Source organism: Carassius auratus, chromosome 50 (genome assembly GCF_003368295.1).
Source record: "Carassius auratus strain Wakin chromosome 50, ASM336829v1, whole genome shotgun sequence".
Classification (NCBI taxonomy): Eukaryota; Metazoa; Chordata; class Actinopteri; order Cypriniformes; family Cyprinidae; genus Carassius; species Carassius auratus.
In genome coordinates, this window is record NC_039292.1 from 3,278,545 (window position 1) to 3,301,098 (window position 22,554).

A 22,554-nucleotide genomic window follows, 5' to 3' on the forward strand; every position below is an offset into this window, starting at 1 on the left:
GATATTGTTCGGGCTGATGACAAATGAAGGATGCACAGATGTTGGTTTCTTAGTTTCATTGACTGTCTGGGATCACGAGTGATCAACCTTGAGGCGTTAACAAAGAGATATTTGTTATGACAGCAGCAGGAGACTCTCAGGAGCTGCTCAGGGGCCACTCGAGTCTCCAGAACTTCCTTATGCCCTGTGTCACATGATGCAGAGATGGATCCACACACACACACACACACACACACACACACACACATATATATATATATATACTTATATATATACACATACAAATTATTATATAAGACTAGCCAACGAATGAACATGCAAACTTTGAATGGTAACAATTTGCCAGTGTAGTCCAGCAGAGGGTATTGTTGGATAGAAGTTAGCAAACTTTACAACACCAAAGACAAAACAACACTTTATCTGTCCTTATGAGATATTATATATGATTTGAGTTCCGCATCCTTTTTGACGACAAACTGCTTTTTAAAGGATCAGTTATGGTGCTTTATTTATGTGTATTTTTGCAGCAGGTTACATGCTAACTAAATAGGACTTCATTTCCCAGCATGCCACCAAAGCAGTTCCGGATTGTCGCTGAGCAGCTGCATGCTGGGAAATGTAGTCCTCATCCTTGTATTCCGTTCCTGCCGTCCCCGACGCGAAAGATGCCGGCCGTACACCACAAATTATTACTCGAGGAGGCTTTGCAAGACAGTCCGCAGGTAAAAAAATAATTTTACCGGACTTTTGTTTCAATGCTTTAGTACTAATAAATGTTTGGTTTTGTGCGCTTAGCGTTGCAAAACTGATGACGCGGTCGTCGCGACACGCGTCACAGCATTTAACGTTATGTGCCGGCTTATCTAAATAAAACATCGTTTTATGTTACATGTATGATTCATCTTAATTGATTTTTTTTTATCTCAGATAAGCGCCATAGACGAGACGCATCCTGCACATTTGTTGATCATATGTTTATAAATATGAGAGACGCGTTTCAAACATACGTGTATCTGATGCTACTACGCTTTAAGGTTGTAAATGTGTTGCTAGTAGTGGAGTTGTGAATGAAGGGGCCTTTATGAGGTGTTGTTTAGGTGGTCCAATCCGTCCGATACTGATACATTAGACCAGATGAATCAGATATTAATATCACATCAATGTCAGGTCAGAAACAACAACAAATGCTGTTCAGTTTCTACTCTGCAACTGACAGGTCTGAGGCATCAAGTGAAACACAAAAAAACATTGTTTCATGCATTGCATGATTGCATGCATAAGTCATAATTAGGCCTAGTAATTTGCATGTTATTTCATAGCTTAATGATTTACTTTATATGCAGTTATACCCTATAATGCAATGCACACCTGGCCGTTGACTTTGTTTGCATTGGAAACACACCCAGAAGTCTGTCCTGATCGCTGACAGAACACACCCAGCATGCTTCACTCTGCACGAATGCTTGTTGGGTTCATTTAGCACATCTGACACTGTGTGTATGGAGAATTGTGTGCGTCCTGTGCTCATTGGCGTTTGTGTTTGCAGACGCGGTCCTTGCTCAGTGTGTCTGAAGAGGATGCAGGCACACTCACTAACTACACAGACCAGCTGCTCCAGCACAGGTACACACACAACACACATTTCCACATTGACTTCATCAGTAAAGTTGTCTGTATTTTTAAATAAATGTTCAGTTTGTTGTGCACAAATTATCAGTCATCTGCTTTCATTTTGTTTTATTATTCATTCATTTATAGAATGTTAGTTTTTTTGTAATTCTCTCTGATGGTTAAATGTTTGTTACTGTTCCTTCAAGATTCTTACATTCAATTTTAGTTTTATTCTTTTTTAGAATGTTTACATAAATATTTAGTTAATTTTTTTAAATGGATTTTTAAAAGTGTAAATAATAATAATAATAATAAACTATTTAATTAACTTGTGTATATAGATTTATATTTATCTTTGTTAAAATTAACATCATATTACATTTCAAGCAGACAGTTAAAAATTACTTTTTAATAATAATAAAATATATAATATTTATTTATATTATAATAAATATATTTTGTCTATTATATAATTAATTTACATAATTAAATTTCTTGAACATTGATTACATTCTAAGTAGACAGATCAAATTGCTTTTTTAATAATAAAAAGTTTTAACATTTATATCACTTATTAAAATAATCAGTTTTTTTGTTATCCTTTCGATTAATATTCATATTTATAGAAAAATGAATTGTTATTTTTATATTCCTCAAATCACTCTTAATCACAATCTCTGTTTAAATGCTTGTGTTACTGTACCTTTAAGGCTCTTTTAAAAATTCTTTTAAGGCTTTTTATACAGTGAATGTATGCATTTTTTATGATTGTCAAAGGTAAGATCCCTGAGTGTCAGGTAATCAGATATTTAAAAGTGCTGTGACATTTGTTTTCAGAGATCAGCACACTGAAGGAGATATTCGGCATCGCCAGAGATGGTATGAGGTTAAGAATATCTCTTTATTAATAATGGATGAAAGAAAAACAGTTCTGTGCTAAATGAAAACCACTTTCACCTCTTTCTGTGTCTCTCCAGAGCGTGAAGCTGCCATGGTGAAATATAGTCGTTTACCTAAGAAGAGAGAAAATGAAAAGGTAAATATTGATCAGATTTGTCTGCTGGCATGTTCTGTGAAACCCATCAATCAGAATCCAGCAGTGAGCTGTTAAATGTGTGTGTGTGTGTGTGTGTGTGTGTGTGTGGACAGATAAAAGCTGAGGTGGTGAGAGACGCAATCACTGCTTCACTCTTTCACAGAGCAGCTACATTTGAACGCTTTTGTGAATATCAAATAATATACTGGATGCACACTCGGGAACACACTTCAGTTTATGCATGTGATCTAGCGGTGAGCTGTATGAAGAAGTAGTTCATATTCTCCAAAATACTGGTCAGTGACAAAATACTTCATAATTTAATTTAATTTGATTTAAATAAAAAAAAATATTGAATATTATTGAAATAATCATTTCCAAAATACTATTTGCTTGGCATTTAGTAATATTGTTAATAGTATTATTTATATACATTTTAATATGAATATTATTAATATAAACTGGATATTAATCCAGTTATTTATTGAATATTAGTATGTTTTAATCTTGTTTAATTTAAAGTAAACAAATGTTAAAATAAATTCTTGTACTTCTAATGATAAAATTATTTTATTTTTAAAATAATAAAGCAAAAACTATAATTTTATTTATTGTGTTTTTGGATTATTATTAATTTGACTTATGATGATTATTATTGTTTTTTGTATTTATTTTAATATTCAGTTATTTTTGAAACACCATATTATACTTAAAAAAGTTGAAATAATTTTGTTTTAATAATAATGATATTAAACTATTTATCTTAAACCAATATTATTTATTATTTATTTTACACTACACTTTCAGGAAAAACTTTCAGTTTGTTGCTTGTTTGTTTTTTAAGCTTAATATTTATATTTAAAGTTCAGTTAGTTATTCATCATATTAACTTCTCAGTAGACAAATGTAAAAAAGATCGTATTTTTAATGACAACAATTAGTATATTATTTATATTGCTTATTAAAATTTCACTTAAAAATATTTATTTTATTTGCTTTATACAAATCTTTACACATAAAATGTAATTTTTTTTTGAAAAGCATATTATATTTCAAGTAGACAAATTTAAAAATAAAATATTTTATTTAGAACAATAACATTATTATATTATTTATATTACTCTCAAAACATTTTCAATTACAATATTTTGTGCTTGTTTTTTTATATTAATACTGCTATTTATATTAATATTAATTGTTATTTATTAAACATTGGTGTGTTTTTTGTCATTAAATTGTAAGCAGACAAATAAAAAAAGAAACAATTTTTAGAAATAAAATAATCATCATATTTATATTTCATATAATTTTATTATTTTTTAAATGCTATTTTATTTGCTTTGTATCTTTTAGAATAATAGTTATATATATATGGATTCTTCAGTTACGTCCTAATATCACATTGTTACAGCTGCTTTTTAAAAGCAATAAGACGTTCAAGTGTGTTTCTTTGCAGCTTGTCTCAAGACATCACTAATGCATGACCTCTCATGACTTTATGCTTCAATGTTAGTGTTATTTGTGTGCAAATTGACTGGATGTGAGTGACTTGTGTGTGTGTGTGTGTGTGGCACTCTCATCCAGAAAGCCGGTTACCTCAACATCAGGAAGTACGGCTCCCTTTATATCTGATGAATCACGTCTCGAGTTTAACATTGAACTCTCTGTGTCCTGCAGTAAGACGGGTCTGGTGATGACGGTGTGGGACCGCTTGTTCTTCTTCACGCTCGGGGGGAACCTGATGTGTCAGCTGCGGGATGGTCCTGGATATGGACAACTGTTCTGTCATGACCATCGAGTGTGAGGAGCGCCGCTACTGCTTCCAGATCACTTCACCCAACGGCAGAACGTATGTCTGAATCTGTCAAACGAGTGTTTGTGGTCTCAACAGGCTTTATCTGTCAGCTCAGGACGCTCCCAGGCTGTTCTTGGAGATCAATTGGGAGCAACAAACAAGAGATATTAAGTGCAACTTTAAAAAAACAAACTAAATAATAAATATTATTAAATATTAGATTTTTTTTAATGTAATAAATAACTTGTATATAAAATTCTATATGGTTTAATAGTATATCTATTATATATATGTGACAGAAGGCATATATATCTATATATATATATATATATATATATATATATATTTATATATATATATATATATCTATATATATATATATATATATATATATATCTATATATATATATTTATATATATATATATATATATATATATATATATATATATATATTTATATATATATATATATATATGTTAATTTTATTATTTATAAATTATTATTATTTATTATGTATACAATTCATATATATATATATATATATATATATATATATATATATATATAATGGTGAGAATTACCTAAATAAGATGCATTTTGTGAATTAAAGGAATTGCTTCTCAAAATGAATGAATGATTAAACCCAGATGAATGACGTCCTGATGTGTGTCTGCTGTGATCTGATCATTATTCCTCTGTTCTCCTGACGTTCACACTGACATGTCCCTGCTCTTTCTCTCTCTGTTTTCAGCTCTCTGATTCTTCAGGAATATGAAGAGGTATTCACACTCTTGTATAAGGATGCTTTGCAGAATACACTCTTGATTATACACTGATTTATACTACATTATGATGTACATTCTTTCAGCGCACTTCTTTAATTTTTCTCCACAGTGGATTTGCACCATCAACAAAATTTCCAGACAGAATTATCTAACCGACAAGCCTGAGGTATGTCTGTCTGTCTGTCTGTTTTATTTGTCTGTCAATTATCTACCCAGATTATAGCAATTACACCATGGTAACTTATATATTTATATATATGTTACAAATATATATATAAATATATATTTGTTATAAATATATAATAATCCAGTACATAATGTGAGCTCTGAGGGAATAACTTGGCAACATCCTAACAGCTGGAAGGTAAATGAATATGCAAATAATAATTTAGAATGAATTATTAATAACTTTTTAAATAAATTAAGGCTAAATGCATGTAAAAAATAATTAATGCAATAAATATTATTACGGTATTCTCTATTTATTTTGTCACACACACACACACACACACACACACACACACACACACACACACACACACACACACATATATATATATATATATATATATATATATATATTTATTTAATTAGAGGCAAAAACAAATGTAACTTTAAAAAATTATAGTTTACTTTTTTATGTATTATTTATTTATTTTTGCATGTATCAGACACCTAATGTGAGCACTGAGTGAATCCATGTATCTGTCAGTTGAAGTGTGTGTGTGTGTGTGTGTCTTCAGGTTGCATCAGACGGCTCTGCAGGCTGTGACGCCCATCACCAGCTTTGAGAAGCGAGCAGAGGGTTCTCCTAAAACCGACCGGTACTAATATTTCATGATGATTAAACATTCATGCATTTCTGATTTGATATGAGGCAGCATACATTTCTGCATTTAGCTGACGCTTTTATCCAAAGCAACTTACAGTGCATTCAGGCTATATATATATATTTTGTATATTATCAGTATGTGTTCCCAGGGAATTGAACCCATGACCTTTTGCGCTGCCAATGCAATGCTCTACCACTGAGCCACAGGAACACTATAGTTTATTCAAAACTTTTAATAGATCTTTCTGAGCCACTGTTTAAAATCCACTGTTTTTCTCCTCCATAGAGTGACACCAGGCGGTGTGTCCTCCAGAGAGCCTCAGAAACCCCTCGAGCCTGAGGATCTGATCGTCCCGGGAACACCAATCCAGTTTGACATTTGTTTTCTGTCAGACGCACAAACCCCGTTGGTGAGGAGGAAGATGGAGGAAGATGATGATGATTCAGACACACACGGTGAGACGAGCCTGTTTCAACTCCACACAATGGGGAAGTAAATAAATCACTAGCAAAGAAAAGTACTGCTTTTTTATTTTACATAAGTACACACACACACAGTATATATATATATATATATATATATATATATATATATATATATATATATATTATTAGATGATGTTTAATGATTGAATTATTTTATGTACTATACATTCGTATATATACAGAGGTGGGTAGAGTACCCAAAAACTTTACTCAAGTAAAAGTAAAAGTAATTCTAGAAATATTTACTCAAGTAAAAGTAAAAGTGCTAGTCTTGAATAGTTACTTGAGTAAGAGTAAAAGAGTATCGGATAAAAAATCTACTCAAGTAGTTAGTTACTAGTTACTTTGGGTCATATATACGGAGCCTATTTTTATTTAGATAAATAGATAAAATGTATGTAATGTATGTGTGTGTGTATAAATGTATATATTTCATCAGCCTTTACTCCAATTTATGTAATTTATTATAAAACCCTGTCTGTTTACTTAAGTAACAAATATAGGTGTCATGCCATAATATATTTTTAATATGACTGACTTTATATTAAATGTGAATTTAACATTGAAAGTTAATGTGATATAAATCTTGCTACTAATCTTTCATTGTTCAGAAAGAGAGCAAATAACATTTACATTATTAAAGATCATTTTCACTGAATGTCTAGATTTCAATCACTCTCAGAAACTCCCATTAAAATCACTGAAACTGCTGTTAACGCTGTGAAATCAAAATCTTAATTATAGATTCGTGTTGTTTCTGATGAGAGAATCCGCCAGAAAGAGGTATTCAGTAAGTGAGCGAGTGAAGGAAGCGCCGGCATTTCAGCGATGACTCATCGGAACACCTCTGATTGGCCATTGCATTCAAAAGCTCAACAGAATCGTGTGTGATTGGTTAATGCGCAGCGCTGTAAAAACGCGTCTGTCTCTGGCTCAGCGCCAGCAAGCGATCACAGATCTGAATTTAGCAGCTGATATGACTTGTTGAACGTACTCGCACCGGTGTGATTGTATTAAAATTAATAAAATCTTAATCGGCTATTTTTTTGTCTTTTGGAAGCTGCATTCAACTTGACTCCTCTCTGTTATAGGCCACACACGTAACGTACAACAAACTAATGGCGCAGTGGTATCGTGTACTGTAATCGATTGTAGCCCAAGTTATTACCTGTTAAACAGTAGACAGCACACGCGGTGTTCATCTAATAAGGATCTCCATCGCAAGCAAATAATAGCCTTTGTAGATTTGCTTTCAATTCAGTGCAGTTCCATAGCCCCGTTTTCAGCGCTGCTGATGTTATTAAACGTTACAACTCTGAGTGAACCGCTTCAGACGCTCAGCTCGTGAGGCAGGGAGCTGAACGACTCATTCAAACTGATTCATGAACCAATTCACTCGTTTGCCAATTGGTTTGATCAAGCCTTTGAACAGAATTGACTCAAAAGAATGAATCATTCGCGAATGGGCATCGCTCAGTATTAGTGAACGAGCCGTTTAACATCAAATCTGCGCTGGATACTAATATCCAAACTATAGTGAAAACACTATCAATTAGCACAGTAACAAGATCGGCAGCTTAAGACATTAACTTGTAAGCACAAAACACAAGATACTTCTCTTTTCAATATGAATAAGGCTTTATTAGATAAATCTAAGACATATAAACTAATCTAACACATAAACACACATTCACACAAGTTGCAGGAAGGTCAAAAGTTAGGAAAAGATGAGTTTAAGAGAATGTAAATATGGAATTCCAAGTTTACAGCAATACGTTAAATTGCATAGACATGAACAACCATCAGTCACGTAATTAGCGCTCGCATTGAGTTCCTCAATGGGGTTAAAATTATATGAGATACACCAGCACAACAAATATCTGTGAATACGTTGCCTTCGTTTGCTTTGAAAGGGGTATCCCGGTGTCGCTGATTGGCTGGAAGTTCAGTTGGCTGAAGTGACGTCTTGGTACAGTAACACACACACACACACACACACACACACACACACACACACACACACACACACACACACACACACACACACACACACACACACACACACACACACACACACACACACACACACACACACACACACACACACACACACACACACACACACACACACACACACACACACACACACACACACACACACACACACACACACACACACACACACACACACACACACACACACACACACACACACACACACACACACACACACACACACACACACACACACACCACACACACACACACACACACACACACACACACACACACACACACACACACACACACACACACACACACACACACACACACACACACACCACACACACACACACACACACACACACACACACACACACACACACACACACACACACACACACACACACACACACACACACACACACACACACACACACACACACACACACACACACACACACACACACACACACACACACACACACACACACACACACACACACACACACACACACACACACACACACACACACACACACACACACACACACACACACACACACACACACACACACACACACACACACACACACACACACACACACACACACACACACACACACACACACACACACACACACACACACACACACACAGAGAGCTTACCTCAGCGTTGCATTCCGTACAAATGCCTCATTTCAGTGCAGCTTAAATCTGTGTACGCTGATGGGGAGCAGGTGTGACCGATCAGCCCATAATGAGGACCTACAGGTGTTCTACATTGGTTTCCACGACAACGCTAATTCCTCTGGGACTGCTCATCACACACAAACATATCTTTTGGATAACATTAATTGATTTGATAGGTCCTTATATATTTACATAAAATATCACGGTTAAAACACATACTGAACAAACATTAACAGGACATTTACCATGGTATTCTTTTAAAATACCACGAGGATATTAAATGTTTTAATGTGCATTTTATAATAGGTAATAAAAGTCTTTAAATCAACAAAAATATTAAATTAGTGTCATCTTATTACATGTATTAATATTCAAACATATCACTAGCCATACTATACTAAATAATACAAATATTATACATGTACAATTTTTAAGTTTTAAATGTTTAGAATACATTTTTAATATATTTATATTAAAAATTAACAATAAATTAGTATAATAATATATAATATTATTTTATTTTCCCCTTGTGATTTTCATGACTTGAACGTCCACTCTTGGTCAGGACCCTGAAGCTCTGGCTCAGCTCCTGAAGTCGATGCCGGACCAGACGAGCTGGACTCAGAGGCCTGATCTGAAAACAACACACACACACACACTCACTCCTCGCAGCTCCAGACAGACTACTGAAGGAAAAACAACAGGTGATCGAGTGAACACGCTCATTCGTTTACCCCTTACCTAATTTTAGATGCTTCTGATGAAGGATCAAGCCTTTTTTTGTAACCTTTCAGTTTGAACACATTAGACATGGTTTTACAAGTTCAAGGAATAATTCACCCAAAAATTAACCTTTCTACCGTTTCCTCAGCGAATGACAGATGCTCAGTCAAGAGTACTGCATGACTCTGAATATAGAGCTTGAGTGCTGTCCACAGTTCAACAGAGTAAATTACTGTTTCAGTTTCATTGTGTGGAAAAGTTGTTCATTTTTTGGGTGTACTGTCACTTTAAGGCAAGAGTCTTATTGATTCCGTTAGCAACGTGATTGTCATTTACACTTCATTAGAGTTTAAAATTGTTTCCTAATGTCAGATGTTTTAGCTTTTTAAAGGATAATTTATGCTGTTGATTATGATACTGGAAAGGTTTAGAAAACTCACACTTCGTTATCACCTCCATGAAACCTGAACATTTGCACTTTCTTTCTTCCTGTTGCCTCTGAAATGTTAAATGCTGATTTTCATAAGCATCAAGCTGCCATGACACTTTAATTGTGATGCTGTTTATAATAACGTCTTGCAAAGCCTGTGTGAAAACCAATTTGCGTACGAGCAATGATTTAGGATGCAGTTTTAAAATATGCATTCATGAATGCTAATACTGCTTCGGAAAATACTTTTGTGGCGTTTTTGGTTAAATTTCACATGTATGAACAAATGTTAAGGGATAGTTTTCCAAGAAATGAACATTTGCTGAAAATGTGTTCACCTTCAGGACATCCAAAATGTAGATGAGTTTGTTTCTTTATCCGAACGGATCTGCAGTCGTTTTAACTGTTGAAATCCAAGTTCCTGAAAGATGTTTACAAATCTCGTTTACTTTGTGACCATTTCTAACTTCCTTTATGAGTCCTGAGAACAAAATCTGAAAATTAAATAGTTTATTTTACACATCTCCTAGCCTGTGTGGAGAAAAGCGTCTGTGCACACATCACGACAGGAAACACTGAACCGCATCACTACAGAGCAAAACAGATTTGAGTTTGTCACTGCAAAACAGCTAAGAGCAATCGTAATCGATGGCTTTGGTTATAGACACACTGACACGACACTAAAGCAGCAGGTCAGAGGTCACTCAAGAGTCTTTGTAGTAGTTATTGAGGTTGATCCGCAACAGGAAGTCCTCCAGATGGGGCTGATAACCTTTATCCACCAGTTTGGTCACCACTGCAGAAAATACAAGCATAAATACAGTCATTCAACATTTATTTTTTAATGCTTATATATATATATATATATTAATGATTTTCAAACTGTAAAACAGCCTCTTTATAAACATTAATTTGAACTACTCTTAAAATATGACTGATCAAATTTACAGACTTGTTGCGTAGTGATGATGTTAAATTAAGTTGCTGTCTACAAGAACTCTTGACTGACATTAATAAAAGAGTGCAAGAACAGATCAAATACTTCAGAGGAGTAGGATATAGATCCTTTAGAGCCGTTTCATTACAGGTCTGAGCATCCTGATGCTACATTTGGCGTGCATGAATCTCTGAACAAGCTGCATTAGTGATGACTTTGTTGGCAACCATGCAGTATTTATTTAGCCAGGTTTTTCAAAGACCGCACCATCTGGTTAGTTTCACAGCGGCTCCTTTTATTGAGCATATGACAGCAGTAATAAAGAGAGAGTGTCATGTGGTTGGTGCTTTAATTCTCCACAAAAAAAGATGCCAATTGATTTTACAAGTCTGAATTATAAAGGAGATGCTCAATAGTGTGGATGGGCTGAACATGATAAATCTGTTGTAAGGTTCTGCACAGATTGCCAGGCTTTTCAAGAAAAAGGGTATGAATTTACAGTTATAGACATGTATATTTTCCAGGAATTAATTGGCAGATCATGCTAATAAATAAAATAAATGCTAATAAATTAGTTTTGACAGTTTCTTTTTTTTTTCATGGAACCGTAAAAGAAACCGATCAGTAAATATAAAACATATTTTTGATGTTAAGAAAAGTTCTGTTAAAATTTTTTTAGTGTGTATGTGTTTATCTATGTATAAACAATATATAAAGCATATATTAACGCTATTAATTGCATTTAAAATAAAAGTTGTTGTTTACATAATATATGTATGTTAACTGCCTATTTATTATGTGTATATAAATATACACATACAGTATATATTTAGAAATTATTTACATGTATATACATTTATATTCTTATATTTTATATTATATATTAAATATATAAAAAACATTTTCTTAAATATATACATGCCTGTGTTTGTAATTATATATGCATTATATGTAATACATAATTTATGTGTGTATATTAATTACATGATGTATTATGTAAACAAAAAACTTTTATTTTGGATGCGATTAATCATTTGAGAGCTCTAATATGTGTGTGTGTGTGTGTGTGTGTGTGTGTGTGTGTGTGTGTGTATAATATAAATATATATAAAATATAAATATATTTTTTAATGTTACGAAAATGTTTCTATAAATATTTTAATAGAAAGAAAAATATATATTTTAATACTTTTTCTTTTCTATAGAGCTTTCAAAGATTTTCCTTTGCTTTTTAAATCTACTTGGTACAACAACAACAAAAAAAGGAAAAATGTATAATATTATTATATTTATATGTATTATATGTATAAATATTGCTGTATATAGTTGATATCAGGTTGTGGTGACTATATAGGCACACATCTGTCAGTATCTGGACGGGCAGGTGTGTGACGCTCTTATCTTATCGTTCAGTCACAGAACTCTGATCATTGGGGTCAGGAGCAGCTCACCTTTGAACAGGAAGCGGGAGTAGTATTTGAAGGTGTTGTAGGACTGCTGCATGGCAATGAAACTGGGATGCACCGGCTCCCCCTGCTGGAGCTCCCACGGCTGCGCGATCAGCTGGCCGCGAAACTTCAGGATCAGACTAAAGATGCTGTGGATGATGTTCATGACCGGGGCAGCTTTCTCCGTCAGCAAACCCCTGAGAGAGTAAAAAAAAACCCATCCCAGCTTCATCTCCTGCTGCAGATATCTGGAAACGAACAGTGAAAGTGTCATGAGTGTGTCCTCACCTGAAGATGGCTCTGTTGAGGTATTCGGCGTGTGTGCGGTGGATGGCGTCCAGGTCGTTGGCGCTGCTCAGTTTGTGTGTGAACTCGCTCCAGGACACCTGAAGGATCTGGTTAGCGATGTAGCCCTGGATCACCTTCACAAAGTGCTGCATCTCGTGTCTGTAGAGCTGCAGCTGATGAAACTGAGCGGAGCGACCGGCACCTTTCACCAGCGCTGAGACACACGAGGAGGACACGTCCATATAAAACGGTTCAAGAACCAGGGCAGTGTCATTTACAATTAAATTAAACCAGGCACAATTACAAAAATTTTAATTGTCATTTTTGAATTAAGGTATTTTCTTTTTTTTTGTGATTTATTTTTGATGTACAAGTTATTTTATATATAGTACTATTTTTCTATATTATTTTAAAGCTTCATAGATTTTTCCCCCCAAATATATAAATGTAATGTTAATAAAAATGTTAGTGAAAACATACTTAAACTCCACAATTCATTAAAATCTTCCCACCAACTTGGTTTCAAATGCAGTCTTCCCACTTGCTCATCGCAATGCATTCTGGTATTGTGTTACCCATGAAGGGCACCTTAAATTTTCTTTCAACTTTCCTAAACAAATTATATATATATATTTAATATTTATAACTCTGCTGCCTCCTGTTTGGAACAAGCCTTAAAGCCTATGTAGATCTGTATGAAACCATTATGACAGATTTAAAACCCTTTTTTATGTGTCTTTCCCTCCTTGTGCAAGGTGTCAAATGTCGTCTTTTGGACAACTGTCTAGTCAGCAGTCTTCCCCATGATTGTGTAGCCTACAGAACTAGACTGAGAGACCATTTAAAGACCTTTGCAGGTGTTTTGAGTTAATTAACTGATTAGAGTGTGACACCAGGTGTCTTCAATATTGAACCTTTTCACAATATTCACATTTTCTGAGATACTGAATTTAGGATTATCCTTAGTTGTCAGTTATAATCATCAAAATTAAAAGAGTCTGTGTGTAATGAATGAATATAATACAAGTTTCACTTTTTGAATGGAATTAGTGAAATAAATCGACTTTTTGATGATATTCTAATTATATGACCAGAACCTGTATTTCATGACCAGCAAATGAGACTAAAGACTGAATTGGACACAAAACGAACATTTCTTTGTGCGGAGATTTTCATAGTTTTACTGAGTGTGTAATGCGAGGCAGAAAAAAAGAGCGACATCTCACCCGTCCTCTTGAGGTGAAACCAGACGTCTCGGAGGGACCACACCATGTGTTTGAGCTGCAGCAGGAAGGAGAAGAGTCTGTTGTATTTGTTCAGACAGCTGTCTGTGATGACGATATTCACCGGCCAGTCCACCTACAGACAGAACGAGAGAGAGATGACGAGAATATCACATCAGGATCTGAAGAAATGAACACAGTGGGCATCTCTTGACCTTGTAGCGGAGCTCCAGACAGTTCAGCGAGTCTGGTGCGTGAGGATGGAAGATCTCCGGGAGGTATCGCAGAGCGAACGTGAAGTGAGCCGCCAGCTCGCTGTCGCCGTGAACGCTGTACTGTAAGGCCTTGTTGAGAATGGAGTTCAACACCAGCGGGGTCAGCAGCTCACCGGGCGTCTGACCACTGCCCAGCTGAACACACAACACACGACCATAAGCATTGCAGTAGTATCTTTATACATACATCACATGACCTCATTATGCTGCAAAGTTAGTTCAGAAAGAGGCATCAGGTTATCTTTCTAATGTTTAATGTGTCATTTTTAATCAGGTTTTGTAGAAAAACCGTTCAGACCTTCTCAAAGAGCTGATCGCTGAGAGAGAGGGCAAACTCTCCATCCTCCATTAACAGAAAATGCCTGAGTGTCTCAAAGTGCTTCTCCACACCCAACTCCACGAAGAAATAATCCACCACGGCCTTGTTTACCATAGACACACTGAGAGAGAGAGAGAGAGAGAGAGAGACACAGAGAGAGAGAGATACACAGAGAGAGAGAGAGAGAGAGAGAGAAAAAGAGAGAGAGAGATTCACATGTACAGATGTTTTTTTTTTTTGTTCTTGTTTTTTTTAAGGGATTTCTCTGTTGTTTACGGTTTTCAAATCAGGCCTGGATATTGGAACTGATTTCACAATTCAATTTGTATTTCGATTCAAAACAAAAAAACATATTTCAACTGCAATGTAAACAGCCCTGAGTACATTATCACCCAAATTATCAATGTAATTTTTTTTTTTTTTTTTTTAAACAATTTATTTATTTATTGGTATATTTATTGGTATATTATATATATATATATATATATATATATATATATATATATATATATATATATATATATATATATATATAATTTATTTATTTATTTTTTTAATGAATACATTAATAACAGAGCTTTAAAAATATATTAAATTAATACTATATATTTAAGTACAGATTTGAACAAATATAGATATAAAGATAGATATAAATAGTATATAAAGGTATACATATTTTTAATCAATTAGATTTTGTGTTTTTATTTACATTTTTAAGTTTTAGTAATTTTTATATAATTTTTTATTTTATGTTACTATTTTAAATATGCCTATATAATATTTTTTTTACATTTGTATTTCAACTTTAGTACATTGTTTAACTAAATGGAAAAAGAGACATACTATCTTTGCAACTACCTGAAATAAGCTGTTTCAATATTATAAGTTAACATTTATTTTAAGTAACAAAAATGGTTTTAATCTTAGTTTCACTTCAAGTTAAATACAATAACCCTGATTCAGACCAATAACTTGCCTCACAAATTCAAAGAACTGGCTCATAAAAATCATTTGTCCTTGAATCTTACTGTACAAATTCATTCTGTTTGTTTTGCACTGAACCAACTAGGACTCCTTCATCCCAAAGTTATAAATTAAAATATATAAAATAAAGTGTTTATTAAATTTAGTTGGATGCTTTATATGAAATGCTGAGATTTTAAAAGCAAATTTGCATAGTTCAAATACAGAATGTGGTAAATCAGAAAATAAATGTACATACTGTGTAATCAGTGGTGTTGTAACGGAGTGTTTCATGAGAACAGGAAGTGGCATCATCTCATTGAGCTGAACAGCAGAGATGTCAGTGGCCCTGTGCAGAGACGGATCTACAGGAAGACCGTTCGGACCCCGTGTCACCTGCAGCAGCAGCTCAGAGTCCGGAGCCGAAGCTAGAGCAGGAACGACAACACTAACCTCTCAGTTTCTGGCTAAGAAAGAAAGCTCTAGTGGTTCATGATGGAGGCAGACGGTCCAGTACTCACTCATCAGGCCGTACGAGTCCTGGTACTGCTCCACTTGGTACTGTGAGGCCAGGCTGAGAAGATAACGATCCTCTGGACTCTCTTTAGGGGACAATCCCAGTCCCAGAGCCCAGGCAGACAGTCCCTGATCCAGGGAGAACAGCTCACTAGGGGGCGCTGCTTTACAACATTACAAACACAAACGATAGGAAACCATTAACCACAGTGGATTCACTTTGTGTTTGACCAACAGACATCAAAAGTAGGGATGTTCATTTTAACCACCGTTAAGATTTTGACCGATTAGTAGAATCAGTTAAACGGTTTAAAAAGTTGTTTATTTTTTTATGTTCATTAATTTATCAAAAAAAATGTAAAAATATTTGCTGCATGGTTAAAATATGCTACACATATAAAAAAAATTATATAAGTCACCTATAATAAGTTTTATTATTTCATTCATAAATATGCCTATTGCCGACTTCAAATGTTTACAAACATTATAATAAACTTTAAACATAGGCTATTTAAGGTCGCATCACGTTACCTTTCATTAAACACTATTTAAAAAAAAGAATAATAAAAAAATAAGCCTTTAAGAAGTTATAGCAATATAAATGACAAGCCAAAATGAATACATTTAGGCTAAAACAATTTTTTTAATTTATTTAGTAAAAATATATTTCTAGTATAGGCCTATTTATTAGTTTTATTAATTTGTTACACATTTGTTATATATATATATATATATATATATATATATATATATGTGATATGAAGACCATGTGAGTCCTTATGTTCTGTTTAATTTAATATTTATTTGATTTAATATATATTTCAATTCTAATTCAAAATAATTTTGTCGGTTCACGGGTTAATAATCGGTTAACGAGCATCGGTTAGGAAAAAATAACAGAAATTAACATCCCTAATCAAGTGACCTAATATATATATATATATATATATATATATATATATATATATATACATAAATAAACACACACAAACCATTTTTTTAAAGAGAGGTACTACAGGCTAAAAATATACCTTCATGTTTTTTTGTCAATAACTTATAATTTTTAACATTTTCTATTGTTTTTTTTTTTAATGTTTGCAAAGTTATTCTTAAATTCTAAAGGTTTTTAAAAGCAGTTGAAGATGCTAAATATTTATTCCGTAGCACCTGCTGTTAAGTTTTTTTTTTTATTTGCAGCAGCAGTCTCACCCTGGATGTCATGGTTGGCTGGATTCTCTGCATCTTCTGATGTTCGGTCAGCATTGAATGGTGGTCTGCCACCGTACAAACTCCCTGGCACCACCCCGCCAACCATGCAGCCCATACCCAGAGCAGAGTCTGACGAATGCCCGTAGCCACCGCTGTAAAGAGAACTGGGTCGAGTGGTCCCACGAACCACACACCCGATACCCAAGGTGGACTGTGAGGAATGTCCATACGCACTGCCAGGTAATGGAGACGGTTGAGGATGTACGCCTGAGACAACACACCCGACTGTCAATGTGGAGTCAGATGCATGACCGAAAGAGCTGCCAGATTGAGGAGTGTATAATGGGGCAGCATCGGTCATCGCACAACCCACTTTAAGGGTGCTGTCAGAGGAATGACCATATTTGCTCCAACGTGGCTGAGAGGAGGCAACATCTGACATAAATCCACCCACCTTTATATGGGCGTCAGAGGCATGGCCATGAATATTAGCAGTGTGGATGGGATTAGTCACTTCTGAAACATGTTCACCAACCCTTATATGGGCGTCAGAGGCGTGGCCGTGAATATTAGCGGTGTGGATGGGATTGGTCACTTCTGAAACATGTTCACCAACCCTTATATGGGCGTCAGAGGCATGGCCATGAATATTAGCAGTGTGGACGGGATTGGTCACTTCTGAAACATGTTCACCCACCTTTATATGGGCGTCAGAGGCGTGGCCATGAATATTAGCGGTGTGAACGGGATTGGTCACTTCGGAAACATGTTCACCAACCCTTATATGGGCATCAGAGGCGTGGCCATGAATATTAGCGGTGTGAACAGGATTAGTCACTTCGGAAACATTTTCACCAACCCTTATATGGGCGTCAGAGGCGTGGCCATGAATATTAGCAGTGTGGATGGGATTAGTCATTTCGGAAACATGTTCACCAACCCTTATATGGGCGTCAGAGGCGTGGCCATGAATATTAGCAGTGTGGATGGGATTAGTCATTTCGGAAACATGTTCACCAACCCTTATATGGGCATCAGAGGTGTGGCCATGAATATTAGCGATGTGAACGGGATTGGTCACTTCGGAAACATGTTTACCAACCCTTATATGGGCGTCAGAGGCGTGGCCATGGATGTTAGGTGTCGAAAGAGGATTGGTCACCTCAGAAACATGTTCACCAACACCTATATGGGCATCAGATGCGTGACCATGGATGTTAGGTGTGGGAATAGGAGTGATAACCTTAGAAACATGTTCGCCAATCCTTATAAGGGCATCAGAGGCCTGGCCATGGATGTTAGGTGTGGGAAGAGGACTGGTTACCTCTGAAACATACTCCCCAGCCCTTATATGGGCATCAGAGGCGTGGCCATGGATGTTAGGTGTGGGAAGAGGAGTGGTTACCTCTGAAATATACTCGCCAACCCTTATATGGGCATCAGAGGTGTGGCCATGGATGTTAGGTGTGAAAAGAGGAGGGGTTACCTCTGAAACATACTCCCCAACCCTTATATGGGCATCAGAGGCGTGACCAGAGACATCAGACGAGGGTAAAGATGAGATCAGTGTTGGATCAGGATCACGGCTGTTATTTCTCATTTCAGAATCGGACTCTGACTCATGGAAGCCTCTGAGAAGATACACAGATTGTTCTTGCTCTGGCTGAGAACAGTGAGAGGGCTGGCTGACACTCTCACAGGACTTGGCTTCCTCTGTTGGCTCTTGGGCGGCTTGCTTTGGCTCTGAACCTGTGCTGGCCGCCGAAGGCTCTGTTCCTGTCTCATCTCCAGTCGGTTGTTTTTCTGTACACTGGCTATCGCTCTCTGCCTCACATGTTCGCTCCTGAGTGGTTTGTGCAGGGGTGTTTGACTCAGAGCGGATTGGGCCCTTGATCTGCCCTGAGGCAGACGAGCCTCCCAGCTGCACAGAGCTCTGTGAAGGGTGTCCATGAACACTAGCCTTCGGCTGACCTGCTGGCACCTCTGGAGTGAACTGACCCCATAGGAAGCTGGATTTGGATGCCTGTGCATATATATTAGGAACAGGGACAGACTCCAGGGATTCTGAAACGTTTTCACCAATGCATATGTGGGAGGTCAATGGGTGTGGCTGGTGTGGGTGGGGTTTCTGAGGGGATTGCAGGAGGTTGGATCCAATGTTGTGGAGGGCCTGGGTCATGCCACCACTATCAGTGACGTATGGAGGCTTCGGGAGGAAGTCAGCTACGTCAATTTCCTCTGAATTATGTGCTTGAGTATCACCAATGGCAGGAGAGCAGGAGGGAGCAAATGATTCTGTGAGAGGATTCTGCTGCTCAGAGAGCTGAGGTGAAATGAAAACAATTAAAATAGAATTGGAGTAGGTTGAATTTATTATGTTATAGATGAGTATATTTAAAGAACAGCACACAGACCTCAGAGTGTAGTTGTGCGGATTGTAGCATTTGGGATATTTCTGGAGGGGGGCCCTCCTGACCTACAGGAAACTTCTCCAGAAGAGCCTGAACATAAATCATAGCACCTCAGAGATAAAGAGATCCCCTTATCCATCACTTCAAAATAGTAAAAATTAAAAATCAATAATACAATAGCAAAGAAAGATACTAAATGGGCACTAAAAATCTATAAAAAGCAAAAAATATAAATAAAAAAATAACATCTATAAATATAAATATAACAAAACAAAAAAATCTCTGAAGCATGATATCAGACCTGTACATTCTGTTGTTCTTGCTGCAGGAAGTTCACTCTGCGCTCGTCGAGTTTCATCCTCTGCACCTTCCACATGGCTTTGAGCTCTCGTCTCGCAGCGGCTTCTGATAACTGACTGTACTGAGTGATCAGATCCATCCTGAACACAGAAAATACAGCATTTAATAAATGGCTTTGATCTCTCTGGATATTTGAGTCCTTTTATAAAGTGTAACGGTGCAAAAAATCCTATTAATTCTCTTCACAGTGAAACAGATTTTTATTTATAATATGAACTTTTCAAGACAGACCTACCATGAGATCTGAGGGCGATACAACAGAATATGAAGCTAAAACTCAGTGCAATTTCCACGACATAAAAAAAAGTCTTTATTTGCCTAATTTTAGGTGTAATACCAACAATTTTAAAGTGAGATATGCAATCAAGTTGTTTATTTGCAATGTGCTCTAGGATGAGCAGTTCATTTACTTACTACAATCTTGTACCTTTGTCTTTTTTTAAATACGTCATTGGTTTAAATACAATATTTTAATGTTAAGATTCATCTAAGAACTGCTTGTTTTGGTTCACGGCTCAGAATGCTTTACTGAATAAATTGCTCAAATGCATGAACGGGAAATAAACTTCCTGTGGGCGTTCACTGCTGCACTGCCCTACAGCCTCAGCTTCAATCACTCTTTTTTCTGATGGTTAGTGTATGCCGCCCACCGTGCCCGGCGCTCCAGCTGCTCCTCGAGGGCCTGCAGCCTCTGCTCTCGGTCTCTGAGCTCTCGAGCGTAGCTGAAATCGTCTTCCTGCTGCTTCCGTCTCACAGTACTACGCCACTGAAACCACATCCACACAAGTTAGAGCCGCTGAAGATGGTTTTCCTGAAGGGTTATTAATATGCTCCTCACCTCCTGGTCGAGCTCCAGCTGCTGCTTCAGCTCTTCAAACCGCTCTCTCTTCTGGGCCTCCTCTGCCAGACGCTGCGACACCTGGTGACCTGCAGGGGGCGAGAGCGAGAACAGTGGGGTGTCAGCTGGAAGCCCCATTCATCTGTCTCAGTGGGGAGGAATTCTCTCTCGTTTATTCGTCCTGATAATTAATACTTGACCTCTGCGAGGAGAACAGCTGCGTGTCCTCCGTACATTAAAAAAAACCCACTGTTTACTACACATTTCAGTGTTAGTTTGTGTTATTTTAGTATTTAAACTAAATTAAACAAGAACGAAAAATTACCTAAGCCATTTAATATATTTTTCCTAAAAAAAAATCTCTATATAGTTTATTACGTTTCAGTTTTTTTCAGTACTTTAAGCAATTTTAATGTATTTTTTGTCATTTGTTTTCAGTATGTCTATAGAGTTTTACTTTAAGATTATTTAATTTAGTACTTAATCTAAATGTGCATAAGAAATTCAAGCAATTTGATCATTCTGACATTTGTATTTGTTTTTCAAAACTATGTATAGTTTTTTTTTATTACATATTAGTTTTATTTATTTTAGTACTTGTATTTTAGTCATTTTTAATAAATGTAGTCATTTTATTGTGTTTTTGTAATCATTTTTATTTTTTGTCTAGCATTTCTATATAGTTGTTATTAGGTTTCAGTATATTTAGTTTTAGTTACAAATGTAAAAAATCCCTTGGCAACTACATGAAATAAAATACATTTAGGCCTGGTTACACAGACAGGGCTTAAACTAAGCCAGGATCAGGCCATAGTTGAACTGGGACATTTACGTTATTTTTCATAAACATGCCTTAGAAAACATTTCTGCTGTGCATCTTGAGAGAAGACAAAGGCACTGATATATTTTAAGATCAGTATGTGCAAGTTTCTTTCAGTTGACACAGCTCAGACTTATATTTTAGTATGGGACTAGGCTTAAGCCTCGTCTGTGAAACCGGGCGTTAATGTTTTATTTCACTTAATATTTCAACAGAGAACAATAAAAACCCTGTTACATATGTCAGATGTTCCTGTCTATATGAACGCCATTCAACAATGTGTTTCACTCCCAAATGGCTCACTCAACGTGAACTTGCAGGCCCACAGAATGTCCCATTTCTCATTTTATAATTTAGAAGGGTGCTATTTGCGACAGAGAACTATGAAGACTAATTGTAGCCGAACAGAAGCTGCTAACAGCATCAGGCGCGCGCGTGTGTGTGTGTGTGTGGGTTTTGAAGGCACAGATTTCTGACCTCTGATTCTCTCCAGGGTCTTGGCCGCTGTCACTCTGACCTGGTTAATGAGCTCCTGTCGGGCCTGTTCAGTCCGC

General features: G+C 36.1%; 2 protein-coding genes across 13 annotated transcripts in view; one reads left to right on the plus strand and one right to left on the minus strand.

Moving 5' to 3' along the window:
• Positions 1-509: 509 nt before the first annotated feature.
• Positions 510-12,854, plus strand: LOC113066665 (DCC-interacting protein 13-beta-like). Of its 10 annotated transcripts, XR_003279213.1 has the most exons (11): positions 574-722; positions 1,547-1,623; positions 2,449-2,490; positions 2,589-2,647; positions 4,325-4,496; positions 5,195-5,222; positions 5,338-5,394; positions 5,972-6,052; positions 6,347-6,516; positions 9,806-9,944; positions 12,744-12,854. XR_003279213.1 is itself a non-coding variant. In XM_026238608.1 (8 exons), exons 5-8 carry the CDS (start codon positions 4,405-4,407, stop codon positions 7,305-7,307), a joined length of 360 nt encoding a protein of 119 aa, XP_026094393.1. In that variant the 5' UTR covers positions 588-722; positions 1,547-1,623; positions 2,449-2,490; positions 2,589-2,647; positions 4,325-4,404; the 3' UTR covers positions 7,308-7,330. The 10 variants fall into 10 exon arrangements, 7 of the variants coding, with proteins under 7 accessions (XP_026094396.1, XP_026094393.1, XP_026094394.1 ...); XR_003279212.1 differs by lacking the exon at positions 12,744-12,854 and having other exon boundaries at positions 581-722; positions 9,806-10,705; XM_026238608.1 differs by lacking the exons at positions 5,195-5,222; positions 5,338-5,394; positions 9,806-9,944; positions 12,744-12,854 and adding an exon at positions 7,291-7,330 and having other exon boundaries at positions 588-722.
• The window catches only part of tubgcp6 (tubulin gamma complex component 6), a 20,548-nt gene continuing 8,880 nt past the window's right edge, over positions 10,887-22,554 (minus strand). Inside the window, exons 12-26 of one of the 3 annotated variants that reach the window (XM_026238604.1) lie at positions 22,478-22,554; positions 21,181-21,269; positions 20,993-21,108; positions 20,284-20,422; positions 19,986-20,072; positions 18,431-19,894; positions 17,572-18,025; positions 16,368-16,526; positions 16,106-16,274; positions 14,863-15,004; positions 14,505-14,699; positions 14,293-14,425; positions 13,067-13,280; positions 12,782-12,975; positions 10,887-11,189 (exon numbers count right to left, since the gene is read on the minus strand). The exon at positions 22,478-22,554 is cut by the window's right edge and continues 5 nt beyond it. In XM_026238604.1, coding sequence (XP_026094389.1) covers positions 11,098-11,189; positions 12,782-12,975; positions 13,067-13,280; positions 14,293-14,425; positions 14,505-14,699; positions 14,863-15,004; positions 16,106-16,274; positions 16,368-16,526; positions 17,572-18,025; positions 18,431-19,894; positions 19,986-20,072; positions 20,284-20,422; positions 20,993-21,108; positions 21,181-21,269; positions 22,478-22,554 — 3,724 coding nt within the window. In that variant the 3' untranslated portion in view covers positions 10,887-11,097. Of the gene's footprint in view, positions 11,190-12,781; positions 12,976-13,066; positions 13,281-14,292; positions 14,426-14,504; positions 14,700-14,862; positions 15,005-16,105; positions 16,275-16,367; positions 16,527-17,571; positions 19,895-19,985; positions 20,073-20,283; positions 20,423-20,992; positions 21,109-21,180; positions 21,270-22,477 lie in introns of all 3 variants that reach the window. The other 2 variants (XM_026238602.1, XM_026238603.1) reach the window with 2 other exon arrangements.